A 21,992-nucleotide genomic window follows, 5' to 3' on the forward strand; every position below is an offset into this window, starting at 1 on the left:
GCCTGCACTGCCCTGCACTTGGGGCTCAAAATCTGGAGAAGTTAGCTCCTCTAAGCCAGCTGGCTTAATAAAATCTGAAACTCTGCTTCACCTTTCTGTGTGGCCTCGGTTTCTTGGGTGATGGATCTAAAAGCTGCTGTAACACTTTTGGATCTAAAGCTGTTGTAACACATTCGAGTAAAAACTGCTGTAACAACATGACTTGAGCCCCATGCATTAATTTGTGAATAGATCTCAGCACGCTATTAGTTTTGGCAACTTGTGCTTTCAAACACTAGCAGAAGAGTTGTAGGAGAATGTTTCCTTTTGTATATAGTTTGAAACATCTGGCCTGAAAAAGCAAAGACTTCTGGTTTTAGAAGAGCAAATAAATACTCTGATGGAGTCACAGCATTTCTTATCTATGGTCATACAGAAAACCAGAAATAGGATATTATCATTCCAGGGGCCTCTGTCTTAGGACTTTCAGGATTTAGAACCTTTAGATTTCAGAATCTTACATTTTGGAGTCAATAGAGGTTCCCATGAATAGGACACTCCTGTGAATTTACGGAGTCCTTGTGTGGCACTGTGAGTTAATGTGCTGGGCTGCAAAGTCAGTTTGAATGCAAAGATGGTGGTTCAAGCTCACCAGCCACTCCTGGGAAACCCTATACAGGGTTGCTATGAGTTGGAACCTACTGGATGGCACTTAACAACATGAATCTTATACTCCAGCTTGCTGAAAACGAAAGGAGGACGATAGGGAGAGCTGTATTTATTTCCTCCCTTTTTTACTCTTCTATTTTCTTGCAAAGGCAGAAGCTGGGGAAAGATTCCAATGGGAAGAAAGGGAGTGATTTGAAAAGGCCAGTGGGGATTTAGAAGCTAGGGTTGATTGTTTATTCTTCACTCTGGCTTTAGCACTCTGAGGTTGCTGATTCAAGAGGAAAATATGCTGAGTAGCTCTTCAGTGGCCACTTCCTCTTCACTCTTTATTGCGGCCCAGGCTTGCAAGCTGGGCCTGAGTGGCCAGTCCTTCAGTCCATGCAGACCTCCTGGTACACCAAAGCTCCTAGCCCTGGACCAAAAGGTCAGCTTGAACCAGGAGGTCGGTGGTTCAAATTCACTAGCTGCTTCTTGGAAACCCTATATAGAGTCCATATGAATTGGAAATGACAGCAAATAACAGAAACAAATTGGTATGGAACCTTGGTGGTGGTGGAGGATAAGTGCTGGATTGCTAACCACAGGTCGGCTGTTCACACCTACCAGCTGCTGTGGAAGAGAAACATGAGGCTTTCTGCCCCCATAATATTCAGTCTGGGAAACCCTGTTGTTAAGTGCGGTTGAGTCCGTTTTGACTCATGGGGTTTCCAATGAGAAATTTTCAAGATGGTCCATCTTCAGGAATAAGGGCTCATGAGATTGCTAGACCAGACATAGGTTGTTAATTCACACCCAGGGATATGTAAGCAGGAAGAATTGGGGGAAGGGAAGAAAGAAATCTGTTCTATAGCTCGGAACTTTAAGTAAGAATGGAATCATTACGGCCATGGGTGCCACCCAGGGTAGACTGGAGCACTGGAGAAGGGGCTTTTCGAGACAAGGGAATAAAACTGTTGTGGGCCAGCCATGCGGCGCATCTGCCTGTGTCTATTGGATTGGGTGCCTAATTTTTTTAAATCGAATAAAGAAAACCTCTTTTGCTAAAATAAGTACAGATTGGATTACTAAAGCATTTGTTGGTATCAACAATGTTTCTCACAGTTGGTGATAGGAGCTGCCATCTTCAAGTGGGAGATCATGTCTCTGATGCAGAAGAAAGAACTTTGGATCTGGGGTTCTAAGTCCTTGGTTCTAGGCCTAATTCTACCACTTATTAGACGTTATCTTCTCTGTTTTAAAACAGATGAGAATAACCCCTCAACAGCTGGGTTCTAAGAGTAAAATATGACAAGTGAAAGCTCTTGTGCATTTCCAGTCTGGCACATGACTTGTCCATTGTGAGATGGAATGAGCTGGAACACAAACACCCACGTGTAAGGCTTTATTGAGGGTCAGGAGGAAAGAGAGAGCAAGTATTGCTGTGGGAAGGACTTTTATACTGGTTAAAGAGGAGAGCGGGGTTGAGATTAGTGGAGGTAAGTGATAGGCTGACTAGGGATGCTGTGCAGGTAGGGAGAGAGGAAGTTCTGGTAGGTTGGAAGAGAGGTTCCGGGAACGAGAGTGAAAGCGCGGCAAGCAGCCATTTTATTATGCATGTGGATGAGAGATTCTATCGTCCATGTTATCACTCATTGGTAGAAAGCATAAGAAAGTGTCAGGGGTAGGAAGGAATGAAAATTCTCTACTTTCCTGCTTGGTTCAAATTCCCTCTGGCCATTCCTCTAAGAAAGAAAGAAATATATGAACTACTGGCAATGCAGGTAGATTGCCTTCCTCTCGCCTTTTCCTGTTCGTATCTTAGTACTCTTTGTTCCTAGGTCACAGTTTCTCATTGGAGTTAAGCAACATAAGGAACTGTGATCTAGAAATGAAGCTTACTTGACTGAGTTCACTGTGAAACAAACATATTTGAAATCCAGGCACTTGCAAAGCAAAATTGAGAGGAGTTACTTAAAACGTAGTGGTACGTACACTTGGTGACGGCATGCACACACATACCACAGGGAGAATTCTAGAAGTTCTGTGGTGCTTGTAACGAATCAAGCACAGTGGTATGGCATGCTAGATATAAAGACACATTGTTTATTTGTTTTAGCGAACAGTTTTGCTTCCCATTGATTGCAGATATGCATTCATCAGTATGTTTACAAGACTGGCTAAAGGAAGAACCCAGATGAATGGCTGCATGAAGGAAGAATAGTAGGCAAACAGACCAAACTGAAAATGTGTGCCGTCTCAAGTCCTTGAGTGAAATCCAGCACTTGAGGATCCTGTCGCTTTCATTTGCTTGTCTTCAGGCTATCAGTCACTCTGATTAAAATACAGACTTGTACTTACCAAGAAGACTGATCTTTAGATCACTGTCATTTTTGCCTGCCTAACATCATTACGCTTTCTTCTTTGGAGGAACCCAGCTTATGCAGTTTGGGTGCAGCTCCCTCAGCCCCTCTGTAGCCAGGGACTTATTTAGGAGGCGGGTATCTGACCCAGATCTTGTCAGTTGAGTACTCCTGCCTCCCAGGGCCCAGATACTGGTTCAGACACTCACAAGTAGCCAAAACTGAATGCTCTCCCTCCACGCCCCCCTCCTATTCCCCTCAAAGGAAACATGGGACTTTGAGGCTACTGGCAGCCATCCAAAGAGAAGCAGAGTCCATTGTTGATCCATTTGACACAGCTGTGTCTGACCCTTTAACTTCTCACTGGTGAACGAATACTCTCCTTTTTTGGCTGAAGCTATTCTGAATTGCGAATATTCCAGAACACTTAATCGTGCTCATGAGGAATCTGTACCTGGACCAAGAACATGGGAACACTTAATGGTTGACAAGGTTGCATTCTTTCACCATACTTATTTAACCTGTATGCTGAGCAAATAATCTGAGAAGCTGGGTTGTATGAAGAAAAATGTGGCATCAGGGTTGGAGGAAGACTCATTAACAGCCTGCAATATGCAGATGATACAACCTTGCTTGCTGAAAGTGAAGAGGACTTAAAACATTTACTGATGAAGATCAGAGAGCACAGCTTTTGGTATGGATTACATCTCAATGTAAAGAAAACAAAAATCCTCACCACTGGATCAATAAACAACATTCTTATCAACAGAGAAAAGATTGAAGTTGTCAAGGACTTCATTCTTCTAGGATCAACTAACAACACTCATGGAAGCAGCAGTCAAGAAATCAAATGATGGATTGCATTAGGCAAATCTGCTGCACAAGACCTTTTTAAAGTGTTGAAGAGCAGAGAAGTCAGCTTGAGGACTAAGGTGTGCCTGACTCAAGCCATGGTATTTTTAATAACCTCATATGCATGCAAAAGCTGGACAGTGAATAAGGAAGAACGTAGAAGAACTGATGCTTTTGAGTTATGGTGCTGGAGGAAACTATTGAAAGTGCCATGGACTGCCAAAAGAACCAATAGATCCATTTTGGAAGAAGTGCAGCCAGAGTGCTCCTTGGAGGCGAAGATGGCCAAACTTCGTTTCTCATACTTTGGACATACTGTCAGGAGGGAGCAGTGGCTGGAGAAAGATGTGTTTGCTAAGGTGGAGGGTCAGAGAAAAGGAGGAAGACCCCCAACAAGATGGATTGGCCAAGTGGCAGCATCGATGGACTCAAGCGTGGCAACAATAGTGAGATTGGCCCAGGATTGGGCAGTGTTTCGTTCTGCTGTGCATAAGGTTGCTATGAGTCAGTATCAACTCGATGGCACCTAACAACAACAACAACATTCTGAATTGAAGGAGTCCCGGTAGTATAGTGGATTATAGGATGAGCAGCTAACTTCAGGGTCAGCAGTTCGAATCTGTCAGCCACTCCACAGGAGAAAGATGAAGCTTTCTTGTCCCATAAAGATTTACAGCCTGGGATAAATACCCTCTACAGGCTTGCTATGAGCTGAGATTTGAAGGGACGGTCCACCACTCTGAATTGGGTCACTTTCCCTTCCATTCAGGAGAACGAAACCATAAAAGAAATTGCCACAAGTAATGATAGTACTTTAACTAAAATCCAATTCATACTTTTTATTTAAATGTGCGTAGCTGTTACAAGGCAGCATTTGTCAGTAAGAACAGAACTTATCTAACTCATTGAGTTAATGAAGATCCTCCAGTGACTTGATGGGAAATGGGTCATGGTACCATCTTCACTAGTACGGTTTGGTTTTCCTGGTAAAACCTCTCAAGCCTTCAAGCAAATAAAAGTCACATACACAAAATTCACCATATTATTTTACTGGAATTTAGAAAGGAGGAAGTTATATAGGGCCAAGTTTTCACAAAGAAAATCTTCGGGTTGAATTGTAGCCAAATGAAAGAGCATTCAAGTTGCCGTGCCAGTCTCAGCTGGCCTGGGCAATGGAAGCAGTGTCCTTCTCGGGTGAAAGAGGTCAGGAGTTAGCTCCATGGTCACCCTTTCATCACTTCAACTCTGTGTCATGGCTCAGTGATCCTGAACACCCATTCTGAAAAACTCCTTCCATCTCTATGGTCTTCTTCATCTGACTGAGAAGGCTGCTGCCTACCAGCCGTAGGCTCTGGTCCATACAGCTTTCTTCTTAAACTCCGGGAGAACTCTCAACGACAGGAGGGTAGCTAAGGAAACAAAGAATAAAGCACACGGTTCTATTGGGTGCATTGCATTTGAACAAGTCATTTTGATCAAAAAGGTGTCAGAATAAAACTTGGCTTTTTCTCACTTGGCTGACTGTAAAGACTTAAGATCCTATTAAGATTTTTGGCAGAATTTTAATGGCAAAAACATATAAAGGTTGGAGGGAGATTTTTTTTAAAGTTATACTATAACCAGTTAATGGGAAATTCTGCAGAATTAAAACAAAACACTGAAGCAAGCATGACTCAACTAAATTTTGTTTACTATGTACCCACAAGTATACATCTTTCCTTATCTGTCATGGGTCCCTCAGGGATCAATTTAAAATGGGAAGGTTCTATATCATCCCTTAGGTAACTTATATTACCTTACTTCAGAACGTTAATATAAATATATTTAAAATACAATAGTGTGAGAGAATGTATATAAGGCACAGCTAAACAATTATGAGTGATCCTAACAAAATCTGGCTAAATAGTCAAGTGATTGTGTACTTCCTTGACCCAAATGACTTGTTTACTCATCAACATCAGCTGAGACAATATACATTTAGACCAATCAATGGTCTTAGAGCCCATGACATCAAAAACGAGTCCAAATGCCCTGAGAAAAATGGACACAGAAAATCCTAAGAAAGAGTCTCTAGGGAAGGGTCAAGTGAAAGTACGTGCTCGGTGGTTATCAGGAACACCTAATACACATGGTTAATGGGTCAGACTGCAAAGCCATTTCAACTGTTAAATCGGTTCCGACCAATAGCGACCTTGTATAGGGTTCCCGAGGAGTGGCTGGTGGGTTTGAACTAGTTATGGTATGACTACCAGACTAGCCAGATAAATTATTATAAGAAAAGGCCACCAGGCAATTTTCCTAAGGTGAAACTTCAGTGTAGCAGCTCATTGCATGCTAGTGACATCAGCATCAGTCACTGTCCCCAAAGTCCCAAGATGTGTATGACACATACAAGCCCCCTCAGGCCAAAGAGTAAATATTCAAACAACTTCTTAGCTTTGAGTGAAAGGGTCTACATAATTTTCACAGAAAGATCCTCCATATTCATGAGTCCTATAATATCTTAACAAAGTCAATAAAGAACGACAAGCAAATGTGAACCAAAGCTATTGTTAGTGAGTTGATTCGGAGTCATAGCCACCCTACAGAATTGTCCCATAGGGCTTCCAAGGCTGCAAATCTTTACAGAAGCAGCCTGCCTCATCTTTTTCCTGAGGAAGCTACTAGTGGGTTCGAACTGCCAACGTTTCTGCTAGTAGCCAAGTGCTTAACCACTGTGCCACCAGAGCTCCTTAGAAAATGATAAAAGACACAAAAAGTCACCCACATTTTGAAAGCATGTGAAATGTTGAATTCCTTTGGCAAAATACTACACATTTGTCAAAAATAATATTTATGAAGCCAGTGTAAGAACAGGGTAAAGTGCATATAAAATAATGTTAAAGTGAAAATGTAGTATTCAAATTATCTAAGTAGGTTTTCAATTACATATGATTAAAACTAAATCAAAATGATATCCATACACAGAGGAGACATAAATACTTCTTAGGAAAAATATCAAAACAGTCCTTGACCAACGGACCTCTAGGTTCCGGTTTGCTTCATTTTTTGTAGTTAAAATCTTAAAATTATAACTTGTAAATTTTGAATTTTCTAACTCTTAGTTAAAAGCATATTTTACAATTAAAACAAAAACTTCAAGAAATATTTAAATAAAAGTTAAATATAATGATGATGGAACTCTTAACTCTTTCTGGTTCAAAATGACACACTGGTGACAGCTCCAGATGACTTGCCTAAGTCGAAGCCAGATGACAAGAATATACAACAGCACAGACAGCTGGCTGACACTAGCCTATAGCAGGCAATAATCACAGATTTGGTACCTTTTAAAAGATCCTTGGATTTCGCTGAAAGGGCTTCAGTAGGGGTTTCCATGATGTTGAATAACCAGTTAATGAACTAGGGGGAAAATGAAGAAAAAATTAGTGAGGAGATCAGTTAGTCCCATGAGCTGTAAAACTAAGAACGAGTGTAATAGCTAAGCGACATCTGACTGGGTTGGGGAAGTGGAGTTGAGACAGGACCAGGCCACAAGATATGGCTGAATGACCTGGCACACTCAAAACTACTTCCCCTAGTTACAACCACAGGAGACAGTTTTTGAGAGCCTAAGAACACATCAACATAAAATCATCAATTAAATACAACAACACCATAATGTCCTGGGGACAACAGACAATTTTATCTCACATGAAGAAACATGAAAGAATGGCTCAAACAAATGACCAAGAATGCAGAGCCAGAAAAACATTTCTGATTATGTTTCAGTTACTTATGGAACTAACTGAAAAGGAAGAAAAATTAATGAGATTTAGATACCTTTAAAGGATTGAAGGAAAACACAGAAAAAAAGAAAGAAAGAAAGAAAGAAAGAAAAAGAACTTTAGAAGATTTCAGAAAAACATTATAAGAAAAAACAAAAACAAAATGAATGAAAATTTTGAAACAACACAAAACTTGCAACTATATATCCAGAAGATTAATACTAAAATTTCAGAAATGGGCAACACATTGGAAGATTAGAATGAGGAGATGAGAAGCAATGGAAGCCTTAACTACTGAGTTGGAACATAAATCTCTCAATACTAGTATGTTAGAAGAATAATCAGAAAAAAGAAAAAGTCTGAAGAAAGCCTAAGAGTTCTGTAGAACACCATGAAGAGGATTAACTGATGGGTAACTGGAATTCCAGAATAGAAAGAGACGATAAAAAGCACAGAGAAAACTGCTGAAGAGATGTTGGAAGAAAATTTCCCTAAAATCTTCAAACACAAGAAGTTAAGCATGCAAGAAGCTGAATGAACCCCAAACAGGATAGACCTCAAAAGAAAATCACTAAGATATATCATAATCAATCTTCCAAAAATTAAAAACAAGAAAAGAATCCTGAGAGCAGCTCAGGAAAAATGAAATGTTATCTACAAAGGGGACCCAGTAAGACTAAGTTCTGATTTCAGCAGAAACAGTGTAGGCAAGAAGGCAAATGACATATACAAAAAATGCAAGAAAAAAAAATGCCAACCAAGAATCATATACCCAGCAAAGCTGTCCCTCAAATAAGACAGCAAAATTAAGACATTTCCAGATAAGCAGAAATTAAAGGAATTTGTAATTAGACCAATTATTTAAATAATTACTAAAGGGTGTTCTGTGGACTGAGAACCAACAACAGCAGACAATAACCTGAGGTTAACATACATGACAACATCACCCAGAATTCAATCCAGATATAAGAGTATCTAAAGTAAAACAGGGTCACTATGGGTCGGAACTGACTCAACAGCACTTAACAACAACAAAGTAAAACAAAGCTACAAGAGAGAAAACAGGGAAACAGAGATATCAACTTATAATGAATTAGACTACAAAGCAAGAAGAGGGAAGAGACACAAAACTTCCAAATGGTGGGGAAATCAGATTTCAAGGTGAAACAGACTGTTTTAAATGGGGTGAAAATTAATATATTACAGGGTAACCTCAAAGAAAATGAATATATCTTCACATCAAAATAAAACAGAAGAACATTAGAAAGACTTAGTAAACATTAATACAATAGAAATGAAAATTAAAAGAAAACACACAAACAAAATGATGCAGAGTAGAACAAAGAAACCAGCAACACCACAAAAGAACCCATGGCAAAAGGACAGCAACTAATTCATATCTCACCAGAGGCTCCTTGGAACCCTATACAGGGTTGCTATGGGTCGGAACTGACTTGACGGCACTTCACAATAACAACAACAAAAGAATTACATTGAATGTAAATGGATTAAAGATATCAGTCAAGAGACAGAGAGTAACAGAATGGATGGAGACAGCCTAAATGCCCATCAAAGATGAATGTTTAAAACAAACTGATACATACAAACAATGGACTATTATGCAATGTTGAAGAAGAAAGATGAATTTGCAGAATGCAGATGAACCTGGAGGATATTATGCTGAGTGAAATTGTTCAATCACAAAATGACAAATATTGTATGAAACCACTGTTGTAAATAGTTAAGAAAAGGTTTTCTTGGTAGAAAACACATTCTATGATGGGGCAGGGCGAAGGGGCAGAGGGGAAAATAATTCAAGGACTAGAGGGTAGACACATGTTAACATGGGTGATGGGGCAGGCAATATACAAGACAGAGGTTGGCAGAGGAAATATGAAGGTAATGGGAGGAATGCAAGAGTTGAAGTGAACAGTAGTAAATACTGTTAATTGATGGTACATGGAGGGTATTGCAATAATTCTAATGAGGCAAAGTATTTTTTTTTATACATTTAATGTATAATGTAAAATATACATTAAAATCATTTGATTTATTGAATGTAAACCTCCTTATCTCATCTGCAAACCTTCACTCAATTCACAATACAAAGAAAGATTTTTAAAATAATCACCTGGATGGAAAAACAAAAACATTAAAATAAAAATTTTATGAATTTAAAAAAATGACCTTGGAATTGGTATGGATCTTCTAAGCATGATATAAAACTGAAAATCATAGAGGAAACGATAGACATATTTGTCTGTATAAAAATACGTATAATAGATGCAAGATGTTTACATTCTAGTTCCATGTGAAACTAGGGCCCCAATACAAATATAACATTACGAGACACCACACTTGAACTTACTCTGCTGTCCTCAAATGTTTCAGAGTAGACTAGAAAACATTTGGGGACAGCAATACTTATGATTATCACATTTGAGAAAACAAACAAGCATCTCTTTTAAATGAGATGCTCACTGGAGATTTACATGGTTAAACTATGGGCAATAATTCAGAAATTGTTTTAAAGATTAATATCCAGTGGAGGTAAAGCTAATACCTTGTTAGACACTGCACACTCAAGAAACCAAGTGGAACAGATAGAGATGAAAATCCTGGAACCCTGGAGATCAAATGAAAGATCGAGAAGTCGATCAAACACTGATGAGAAGAAGAAACTGAATGAGAGCAGCAAACAAGGAGAAATATACAGCAGATGTGTTCTGTCAGCAGGGCCATCACAACATGGCCATTTTGAGATGCCACAAGCTATGTTCCTGTGTGAAGAACACAGGCAACTTTATGGAATCCCCAATAAGACAGAAATACAGTTTAGACAAAACTAGATTGAAGCAAAGTGAGCAGAATACAAACTAGATCTAAGAAAGGAAAGTGCAGGAGAGAACTTCAGACATGCAGGCGACCAGAGCCAGGGAATGAGTTAGTAAATAGGGATAAGATCACTCATGAGCCATGGTCTCTGTTCATTCAGGTTAGGTCCTGTTCATTTGGGTTCAGAAGGGAAAGCCTAATAGGTGGTGGTTGGAGATGCTGGACTCTAAGCATACCCTTCCAGTACTGAGTCAGGATAAGAACCAGGTGGCAGTGCACCAGTTCCAACACTGGTGACCAGTGACCAGAGGTTACCCCTCATCCCCACTCACCCATCTGTCAGTGACCCCGTGCCTGATGTCCTTCATTCCTCCCTAACTGTGGCCCCCACCCTAGTAGCCTGTGGTGCATTACCATGGATCATGCACTACTTACCCGCCACCTACTTGTTAGGCGGTGCATGCTCTCACATGCGATATGCCTGCTGCTTCACTGCTTCTCTAGCAGCTGGGCCATGCACTCTCATGGATCCCACAAAGAAACAAGATCACTCAAGCAAATGAACAAAATACAGGGTCAGAAAACCTTTCTGAGGAAGAATAGCTAACAAGGAATTCAAAAGAATTATATTTAGGACATTTCAACAGATTAAGAAGGAGAACTAAGAAACACAGAGGAAGCCAAGGAAACCCTAGAAGAATTCTAGATAACAATAAAAGAATAAATTGACAAATTAATATCTAGAAGCCAGACAAAAACAAATATTTATCCAGCAGATTAACACTAAAATTTCAGAAATAATAACACATTACAAGGACAAAGGAGTAGAGCTGAATCAACAGAAGACAGGATCAGTGAAAAAGAAAACAAAACTCGTTATCTATCTGTTAGAAGACTGATCGGAAAAAAATATTAAGTAAAAAATTAAGATATCATAAGAATTATGTACACAAGAGGAATAACTTCTGTATGATCAAAATCCAGACAAAGAGGGGAAAAAACCACACATACACAAACAGAGAAAATTGTCAAAGACTTGTTGGCAGAAAATGTCCCTAATTTTAAGAAATATGAGAAGAGACCCATATTTCCATAAACTCTATGTAGGATGGAACCCAAAAGAAAATTACTAAGACATATCATAATCAAAGTGTCCAAAACCAAAGACAAAGGCAATCTTGAGAGCAGCATGGGAAAAACAAAATGTTACTTACAAAGAGGAACCAAAGTCTTTTTTTTTTTTTTGCAGAAACCATGAAGGGAGGAAGACAATAAGATGACACATATAAAACCCTGAAGGGGAAAAAAAAAAACAAACAAACTGACAACCAAGAACTATATAGTCAGCAAAATTGTTGCCAGTATGATGGCGAAATCAGGACATTTTCAGCTAAACAGAAATTAAAGGGATTTGTAAAAATCACACAAACCTCGCAGAATTTCTAATGGGAATGCTTCAGATCAAGAAACAGCAACATCAGAGAGCCACCTGAGATTAAGATGATCTAGAAATGAACCTAGATTAAGAATTTTTAAAAAGTAAAGAAAGTTACAACACTAAAAGTAGGGAACCAGAGACATCGATTTGTAAATGATGACAACCACAAAGCAGAACGAAAATTAATACCCTTACCCAGCAATGCCAAACAACTAGAAAAAAGAGCAGCAACAAGCAAACAAATAAAAACAAAAACCCAAGCCTAAGTCAGCAGAATAAAGGCAACAACAAAGACGTGCTACTAGGGTCCTGGAGTCCTGGTGTGGGGCTATAGGATAAACCTTGATACCAAAGCCTGGCAAAACACTACTGAAAAAGATCATTGTGGATTTATATCCCTCATGAACATCATTGTTGCTGTTGTTGTTGTTAGGTGCTGTTGAGTCCGTCTGAACAACAGCAAGACCAGACAGAAACACAGCCTGGTCCTGTCCCATCCTCATAATTGTCATGGTTGAGCCCACGGCTGCTGCCACTCTGTCAATCAATGTCATTGGGGGTCTTCCTGTCTTTTGCTAACCTTCCACTTGTCCAAACATAATGTCTTTCATCAGGGACTGGTTTGTCCTTGATAACATGTCTGAAGTATGAGAGACAAAGCCCTGCCATCCTGATACATAACGAACATTCTGGCTGTACTTCTTCCAAGACAGATTTGTTTTTCTTCTGGTAGTCCACGGTACTTTTAATGTTCTTCTTCAACACCGTACTTCAAATGCATTGCTTCTTTCTATGTTCTTCCTTATTCATCATCCACCTTTCACATGCAGGAGGCGACAGAAAATACCATGGATTGGGTCAGGTGCACCTTTAGTCTTCAAACTGACAGCTTTGCTTTTGAACACTTTAAAAGAGGACTTTTGCAGCAGACTTGCCTAATGTAATACACGGTTTTGATTTCTTGACTGCTGGTTTCATGAGTGTTGACTGTGGATCAAGGCAAAACAAAGTCTTCAACAACTTCAATCTTTTCTCCATTTACTATTAATTCAGTTGTGAGGATTTTTCTTTTCTTTATATTGAATTGCAATACATACTACAGTCTTTGATCTTCACCAGTAAGTATTTTAAGTCCACTTTGTTTCCAGCAAGCAAGGTTGTACTCTACAATGCCATTCCAGAACTCCAATTAGAGAGATATAAATCAAAACTACCTTGAGCTATCATTTAACCCAATGATAATAGCACTAATAAAAACAAACAGAACATTTTTTAAATGCTGGTCAGGTTGTGGGTAGATTGGAACTCTTACAACCTGCTGATAGCAATGTAAAATTATACAACCACCATAGAAAATGGTGAAGGAAATCTGGTAGTTCAGTGGTTGTGGGTCGGGCTGCTAATTTCACGGTCAGCAGTTAGAAACTACCAGAGGTTCTGCAGGAGAAAGATGAGGCTTTCCGCTCCCGTAAACATTTACAGCCTTGGAAACCCTATGTAAGGTTACTATGAGTCGGAACCAACTCCATGGCACATGACGACCACATGGCACAATGGTACTTCCTTAAAAAGTTACAGCTATCATATGATCCAGTAACCCCACTACTAGGTATATATCTAGGAGAAGTAAAAGCTGTGACATGAACAAATATAAGTACTTCATTGCAGCATTATTTACAGTAGCAAAAAGATGGAAAGAACCTAAAGATCCATCAACAGATGAATGGGTAAACTATGGCATATACACAAAATGGAATACTACATAATGTTAAAGAATATCAGTGAATTATTGAAACACCTCATAACATGGATCATGCTGGAGGACATTATGCTGAGTGAAATCAGTCAATCATAAAAGGGCAACTATTGTATAACAGAGATTATAAAAAGTCAAGACATAGTGTCTATACAGAGAGAGACATTCTTTGATGGTTAGCAGGGTTAGGATGGTGAGGGAGGGAAGACCACCACCTAGAGAGCAGACTGCAGCTGCCGAATGGAAAGGCAATCTACAATATGGGGAAGTCAGCAGAACATGAAGAAGGCTAAGACTGGGAGGTGAACAAGGGTAAAAGGCAACAATGGTAAACAGTACTACATACACAATGCAATAACAGTAATAAAGAAAATAATCTATGATACATAGCTAGACACGTGTGCTGAGCAGGTGTGGGACAGACAATGGGAGTACACCCACAAGTGTTATGTGTGTGTTTGGTCGAGGGTAATTCTTCCTATGTATTTGTATGTGCTGCAAAATATATCCATTTATTAAGTAGAGTGTACAGGAAGTAAAGTTATGAAAACTCCTTAGCCAAAAGCAAACACTTTGAGGGACTGAGTCACTGGGGTTATGGATTTAGTGTCATAGTCTCAGGGGATAAGTAGGTCAGCTGGCATAATAGTCAATAAAGAGAATGTTCTATATCTACCACGATATGTAGTGACAGGATCTTATAAACTTGCAGTCATCTACAATGCATCTGAAGCAAGAAGAGTGAAGAAAATGAAAATTTCATGGAAACAAATAGTCCAAAGGACTAATGGGCCATTGGCACCACGGTCTCTACCAGCCTGAGACGAGAAGAACAAGATGGTGGCAGACTACCACTGTAGACAGCTGTGATCGGAATTATAATAGGGCATCCTAGACAGAATGGGAGAAAATGATCAAACAAAATTCAAAATCATAAAAATGACCACACTTACTGGTCTCACAGACACCACTGGAACCATTAGACATCTTTCAATCCTGAAATTGAATCCACCCCTAGAATTACCGTTAGACCAAACAACAGACAACCTTATAAAGTGGACATTAATACCCATAAGGAATGTGCTCCTCAGAACAATCATGAATATGAGACCAAAAGGGCAGCATTTGCCCCAAAACACAATTCTGAAGATAGAAAGGGACAAGAAACAAGGGTGAATGGAAGTAGGGAGACCAGGATGTAAATGCGAAAAGCACCACTATATTGAGGGGATCACAACTAATGTTGTGAAAAAACACTTAAATAAGCTGTTGGATGGAAATCGAATTGGCTCTGTAAACTTTTATCCAAACCACAATAAAATGCTCAAAAAGAAAAAAAAAGAAGATTAATTAATGTCCATATTTTAAGAATAAGCCACAAAATTTTTTTTAAAGAGTATCAACCTTATAAAAAACCCAACTTTTATCAAACAGGACCCAAGCAGAACCTTCCAATCGACTGCATTAAACATGGGTCAGAGCCCCACCCTATCCATGACACCTAGGAACCTTTTGTTTTTGTTGTTACGTGCTGTCGTGTCAGTGCCAACTCTTAACGCCCCTGTGTAGGGTTTCCGAGGAGCAACTGGTGAGTAGGAACTGCTGACCTTGTGATTTGCAGTCCAGTGCTGATCCTACAGCGCCACACCAGGAGCCTGGGAAGCCTCAATATTAAAAACCTACAGCGTGGACTTTCCTGAGGGGGAGATGATGATATTGAGCTTTTTAAAAATCTTGTCACAGCATCTAGCACAGGGCAGGGCAGGGGCATAGTGGACACTTGGAACACATCTGTGGGAAAGGATGAGCTTTGAGAAGATGGATGTCCCAGACTCATGATTCAGTCCAAGCCTTCCCTGGCCCACCTCAAGCACTGCTGATTGCTCCCTTCCTTTGTTCATTTCCAATACACTGTATTATACCATCTTGCAGTCTTGAAACTGTTTTCCTGTCTGATCAGTCTAAAATATTGAGCTGAGACGTATTTTTTTCCTCCTCAGGATCAGGAACATATGTCACCTTCAATAACTGAATGCAGGTATGAACAGTCTCCCTCTACCCACGCTATCTGTAAGCCAGTGGTTGTTGTAGCCATTGTTGCCGTTTTCACTCCACAGTTATTTGGAGCTTGGGCCAGGCCCAATCTCTGAGGCCAGCTTGTGGCTGAGATGGGGCTAACTATGGCAGCACGTGCCGCACGTTTCACTTCAAGTCCACAGCAGCGACTGCTGTGACAACAGGCAGCTCTCAACCTCACCTTCTGAGTCTGCTCCTTCCACGGTTCCTTCTGCAGGAGGAGAGGCATGCTATTGGAAAGGAGAGTGAGAGTCTCCTCCAGAGTGACCCGGTGCATGGGACTGCTGCCAAGGAAGCCGGATGCCGACTCAGCTGAGCTGCAATGCCAGGGCAGCCAGCTGGCACTGAGGCCAAGAAGGAGCGGGGCCGCATGGTCAGCCCAGGCAACTACTGCTGCTGCAAATATCAGCAAAAAGAAGTCCAGAGCCTGAAATGGAAAGGGCACAAAGCTGGGTCATATGTTTTACCAATACAAAGTGACACACGTTCACACACACCGTGATGATGCAATGCTATTTTCCTCTTCATCCAACCCCTCCCTCCTCCTGCCCCATACCTATCCCAGAAGAGGAACTGGAGCACATATTCAATTTCCAAGCTTAATAAACACATTTTAGAGCATTAGCAGGTCTTTGAGGGTTTCTTTTTATGACGTCAAGGGCCCAACAATCTCCTTATTATTGCTCCGATATTTTAGCAGAAGCAAAATTTATTTAATTCCTAATCACATTGAGAGTCAAACACTCCTCTGTTTTGAAAGAGATTAAGAACTAAGAGTGATATGGCAAGAAATATTTAGATTTATTGTTATATGAGCTGGACTACAAAGTCTGTTTGAGCTGCAAGATTGGTGATTCAAGTTCACCAGCTGCTCCTGGGAAACCCTATACAGGGTCCAGGGTCGCTATGGGTCAGAACCGACTTGACGGCACTTGACAACAACAACAATATAAAGAGCTCTGGTAGCGTAGTGGATATGAATCAGGCTGTGAACCTTAGGGTCAGCAGTTCAAAACTACCAGCTGTTCTGTGGGACAAAGTTGAGGCTTTCTGCTCCTGTAAAGATTTACAGCCTCAGAAGCTATGAGTTGGAACCGACTCCACGGCACATAACAACAACAAAATATATATACACACACACACACACAGATCCTAATTCCAGTTTGTTTTTGAACTTATAACCATTTTTAAGGATCCAATTCAGTGACACTAATCACATTCATCATGTTGAACAACCATCAGCACTCTCCAGTCCTATAAGTTTTCTATCACTGCAGACACTTGGCACGACTTCAGCAATATCTGCCATGCCCTCCTTCTCCCTGTTAGCTTTTGTCCCTAGGCACTGCACGTGTGCACATCATATAAGTGGAAGGATCCAGTGAGTCTGTCCTTTTGGTTCAGGCTTACTTCACTCAGTACCGGATTCCATTTTTGAGCAAAAGAAAGCCTTTCCTCATATGTTTCTTTAGCTGTGCAGAATCCTCCATTTACATTAGACTAATGGAGAATCCTATAGATTGTGGATATGGATGACTGCTGTGTTGTATTAAAAACCAAATGGATCATTGCTGTCAATAATATAAATTCTGATTTATAGTGACCCAACAGTACAGAGCAGAAACATCACACAGGGCAGAGTGCCGTGTGAGGGGTGGTTGGTGTCAGATGTTTGATCTCCACCTTATAGGAATCAGCCTTGAGCAGATGTGGAGTTTGACTCTCCTTTCCCTTAGGGTGGTTAAGAGGAAGTCAGATGCTGCCCTCATGCCATTTTTCCGGGATCACAGACAGGAACCTTTTCAGGAGACATACTGTGTTGAGCCAGTACAGCCGCTATCCTCCCAGGTATTCTGTGGCGGCCAACACAGCACCCTGGCTTCCTTCCCTGTGCACTAGTGCCTTCTCTGTCCTGCCTGTCAGCTACCTGTCCTGTTGAAAATCTCTCTTGAAGGACAGCCATGGGGGTATCTCCAAGAGTATGGTAGTAACTCCACTTTCCTTGTGAACTCACTGTACCTTCACCAGGCCTTTTCAAAACTAAACGGGAGGAGGGAAAGAAAAGCTACAAGCAAGAGTACATTCCTCTTTCGAGAGCATCAGTATGCATTCTACATTTTAAGAGAGCTAAAGATTACTCTGAGAGATTGTACCTCATCAAGAGCCACATTCTGAACAGATGCTGACTGGTAAGCAACGTTTCGAATGTAACCCATCATGTCCAAGAGCCACTCCATTCTCTTCAGCACGCCTGAAACAAAAAGGACGCTTTCTTACCACAAGCATACAATCATGCCTCCCCCCCTTTTAAGTTTTTAATTATCAGGGATAATTAAACTTTTACGTTTTTAATTATCAGGGACAATCATACCTGGCTGCAAGGCAAAAATTTATGTTTCTCTTTTAATGTGGTAAACATATATGGAACAAAAGATTTGCCATTTCAATATTCTTCACACATACAATTCAGTTTGAAATGTACAACTGAGCAGTAATAACCACGTGGTAATTACTCCACTCAACAGCTCCACATACTTCTGCTGAATCTGAGTCTTGTATCGGAGAAGTTACCTACTAACATTGTTGTTGTTGTTATGTGCCATCGAGTCGGTTCCGACCCATAGCGACCCTGTATAGGGTTTCCGAGGGTGTAAATCTTTACAGGAGTAGAAAGCCTCATCTTTCTCCCGCGGAGCAGCTGGTAGTTTCGAACCGCTGACCTTAAGGTTCGCAGCCCGATTCGTAACCACTACGCTACCAGAGCTCCTTACTAACATTAGAGTATAGTAATTTGTCTTTAGTTTCAAAAACGAATCTAGTCTTCAAACTTATCAACCCACTAGTGATAAAATTCATTTATGTGAGTTTCTCTCTCAACATCTCAAATCTGGGATGCCAAACAGCCAGTAATGTTAAACACTTAAGTATTCCCAGCTCATGCCAAAATCACAGAGAACCATGATTCAGAGATGTAAAAGACCAGTCATTCTAGGGTAACTGGTGATGAGATGAAAAGCTCTGCTGGTCCAGTTGTTAAAGCACTCAACTGCTAACCAAAAAGTCAGCAGGATGACCCACCAGTGACTCTGTGGAAGAAAGATGTGACCGTTGGCCTCTGTAAAGACTCACAGCTTTGGAAATGATACGGGGAAATCCTACTCTGTTCTATAGGGTGGCTATGAGTTGGAATCAATTCAGTGGCAGTGATATGGTTTGGAGAACAGACATCAGCATAAATAATGATTATTTTCCCTTTTTTTGTTTTATAACAATGCAGAGTCCAAGACTGTACAGACAGAAAGGTTTTAAGAAATGTAGAGAATAAGAGCAAGAATGATAACTAGATTTGAGGGCCAGCGAGAACTCACAGCAATATCAAATCTATCCAATGTATTGCAGGTGGCTTCAAGTTTAATTGGGAACACTGAGTTTTCTTCCTGATAAATACATTTTTGGTTTAGCATAAGAATTCAGCTTTCACCACAAGTTTATTTTTCAGTGGGTAGGCACTCATGCAGAAATAGCAATCTCAATTGCCAAAGAGGAGGATGAATCAAAATGTAAAAGACATTTACAGTCATGTTCTTCCCTTAAAACTTCAGAGATTAAAAACGAGAGACGGAAAATGCGGCACAGAAGAGAAGTAGCTTGTCTAGGGTCATGAGGGTTTCTCAGCCACACTGGATTCCACAGAGCAAGGTGTCTTTCAGAATAAGAATGAATGTAGACTTGAGAAGTTATAAGCATATGACTCAAGGGATGGGAGGAGATGCCGGGGAGCTCCTTTTAGGGAGTTATTCAAGTGCAAGGTCTAAAATGGTTTAAACATTGCACCGTGGGATTCATTAGCAGGCTTCAGGCTTGGAGCTTCTAACCAGAAAATACACAACGTAGTGGTTGTCATTAAGTGCTGTCTAGTTGATTCTGACTCATAGAGACCCTGTGTAGACTTTCCGAGGCTTTAAATGTCTGTGGGAGCAGAAAGCCTCATATTTCTCCCATGGAGCAGCTGGTGGGCTTGACCCTTGTAGTTCACAGTCTAAAGCTTATCCTATGGAACCAGTGCACTCCGGCAATTTAAGAAATGCTGCTGTTGTTGTTGTTGTCAGGTGCCATCGAGTAGGAACCGACTCATAGCGACCCCGTGCACAGCAGAACAAAACAATGTCCGATCCTGGACCAACCTCCCTTCCGCTGCCACACTTGAGTCCATCAATGATGTCACCTGGCCAATCCATCTCATTGGGGGTCTTCCTCTTTTTCTCTGATCCTCCACCTTACCCAGCATGACATCTTTCTCCAGCAACTGTTCCCTCCGGACAATATGTCCAAAGTATAAGAGACAAAGCTTAGCAATCTTGGCCTCCAAGGAGCACTCTGGCTGCACTTCTTCCAAAACAGATCTATTGGTTCTTTTGACAGTCCATGGCACTTTCAGTATTCTCCTCCAACACCACAACTCAAAGGCATCAATTCTTCTATGATCTTCCTTATTCACTGTCCAGCTTTCGTATCCGTATGAGGTTATTGAAAATACCTTGGCTTGGGTCAGGCACACCTTAGTCCTCAAGCTGACATCTCTGCTCTTCAACACTTTAAAAAGTTCCTGTGCAGCAGATATGCCCAATGCAATACGTCATCTGATCTCTTGACTGCTGCTTGTTGCTAGATGCCATCAAGTCAGTTCTGGCTCATAGAGACCCTATGCACAACAGAAAAAAACACTAGACAGTTCTTTTCCAAACTCTCAATTTGGCCCACTGTCATGGTACAATCCATCTAGTTGGAGTCTTCCTCTTTTTTGCTGACTCTCCGCTTTACCAAGCATGATGTTCTTCTCCAAGGACTGGTCACTCCTGATAACATGTCCAAAGTATGAAAGACAAAGTCTTGCCATCTTGGCTTCAAGGAGCACTCTGGCTGTACTTCTTCCAACACAGATTGGTTTGAGTTTACAGCAGTCTACGGTATTATCAATATTCCTCTCCAACACCATAACTCAAATGCATCAACTTTTCTAAAGTCTTCCTTATTTATTAGCCTTCATATGCATATGAGGCTAGTGAAAATGCCATGGTTTGGGTGAAGTCCTTAAACTGACATCTTTGCTCTCAAATATTTTAAAGAGGTTTTGTGCAGCAGATATGCTTAACGCAATACGTTGTTTGATTTCCTGCCTGCTGCTTCTATGAATGTTGACACTGGCTTCAAGCAAAATTAAGCTGGATAACTTCAATCTTTTACTATTTATTCTGATTTTTATTTTTTTTACATTGAGATATGACACATACAGAAGGCTGTGGTCTTTGATCTTCATCAGTATTTTAAATCCTCTTCACTTTCAGCAAGCAAGGTTGTATCATCTGCACATTGCAAGTTGTTAATGATTCTTCCTCTATTCTAGAAATCATGTTCTTCTTCACATAATTCAGTTTCTCATGGAAAAAGAATACAACCCTAGCACACACCTTTCCTGATTTTAAACTATCTAGATCTAGTATCTCCTTGTGCTTGAACAACTGCCTTTTGGTCTATGTACAGGCTCCTCATGAACATAATTAAGTGTTCTGGAACATCCATATTTCACAAAGTTATCCATAGTTTGTCATGATCCACACAGTCGAAAGCTTTGCATATTCAATAAATCACAAGTAAACATCTTTGTGGTATTCTTTGCTTTCAGCCAAGATCCATCTGATGTCAGCAATGTTATCCCTCATTTCACATCATTGTCTGATTCCAGCGTGACCCTCTGGCAGTTCCCTGTCACTATGCTGTTGCAGCTGTTTTTTAATTATCTTCTGCAAAATTTTAATTGCATGTGATATTAATGATATTATTTAAGGACTTCTGCAATCCATTGGGTCACCTCTCTTTGGAATGAGCACAAATATGGATCTCTTCTAATATGTTGGCTGGACATCGATCTTCCAAACTTCTTGGCATAGATGAGTGAATGCCTCTAGTGCTTCACCAATTTGTTAGAATATTTTAATTTGTATTCTCTATCAGTTCCCGGAGCCTTGTTAGTTGCCTATGTTTTTAGTGCAACTTGGACTTGTTCCCTCAGTACCATTGGTTCCTGATCAGACATATGCTACCTCTTGAAAAGGTTGAAGTTTGATCTTTCCTTCCATCTTCTTTTGATGCTTTCCACATCATTCAATATTTTACCCATAAAATCCTTTAGTATTGAAAGTTGAGGCTTGAATTTTTTCTTCAGTTCTTTCAACTTGAGAAATGCTGAGCATGTTCTTCCCTTTTGGTTATCTAACTCCAGG

At 40.4% G+C, this 21,992-nt stretch overlaps 1 protein-coding gene across 1 annotated transcript in view; it reads right to left on the bottom strand.

The window, feature by feature from the left end:
* Window positions 1–5,174: 5,174 nt before the first annotated feature.
* Window positions 5,175–21,992, bottom strand: part of FOCAD (focadhesin) — a 354,257-nt gene continuing 337,439 nt past the window's right edge. Inside the window, exons 40-43 of the mRNA XM_006864465.1 lie at window positions 17,865–17,962; window positions 15,893–16,138; window positions 7,166–7,241; window positions 5,175–5,248 (exon numbers count right to left, since the gene is read on the bottom strand). Coding sequence (XP_006864527.1) covers window positions 5,175–5,248; window positions 7,166–7,241; window positions 15,893–16,138; window positions 17,865–17,962 — 494 coding nt within the window. The remainder of the gene's footprint in view (window positions 5,249–7,165; window positions 7,242–15,892; window positions 16,139–17,864; window positions 17,963–21,992) is intronic.

This window comes from Chrysochloris asiatica, unplaced genomic scaffold, assembly GCF_000296735.1.
Source record: "Chrysochloris asiatica unplaced genomic scaffold, ChrAsi1.0 scaffold00065, whole genome shotgun sequence".
Lineage (NCBI taxonomy): Eukaryota > Metazoa > Chordata > Mammalia > Afrosoricida > Chrysochloridae > Chrysochloris > Chrysochloris asiatica.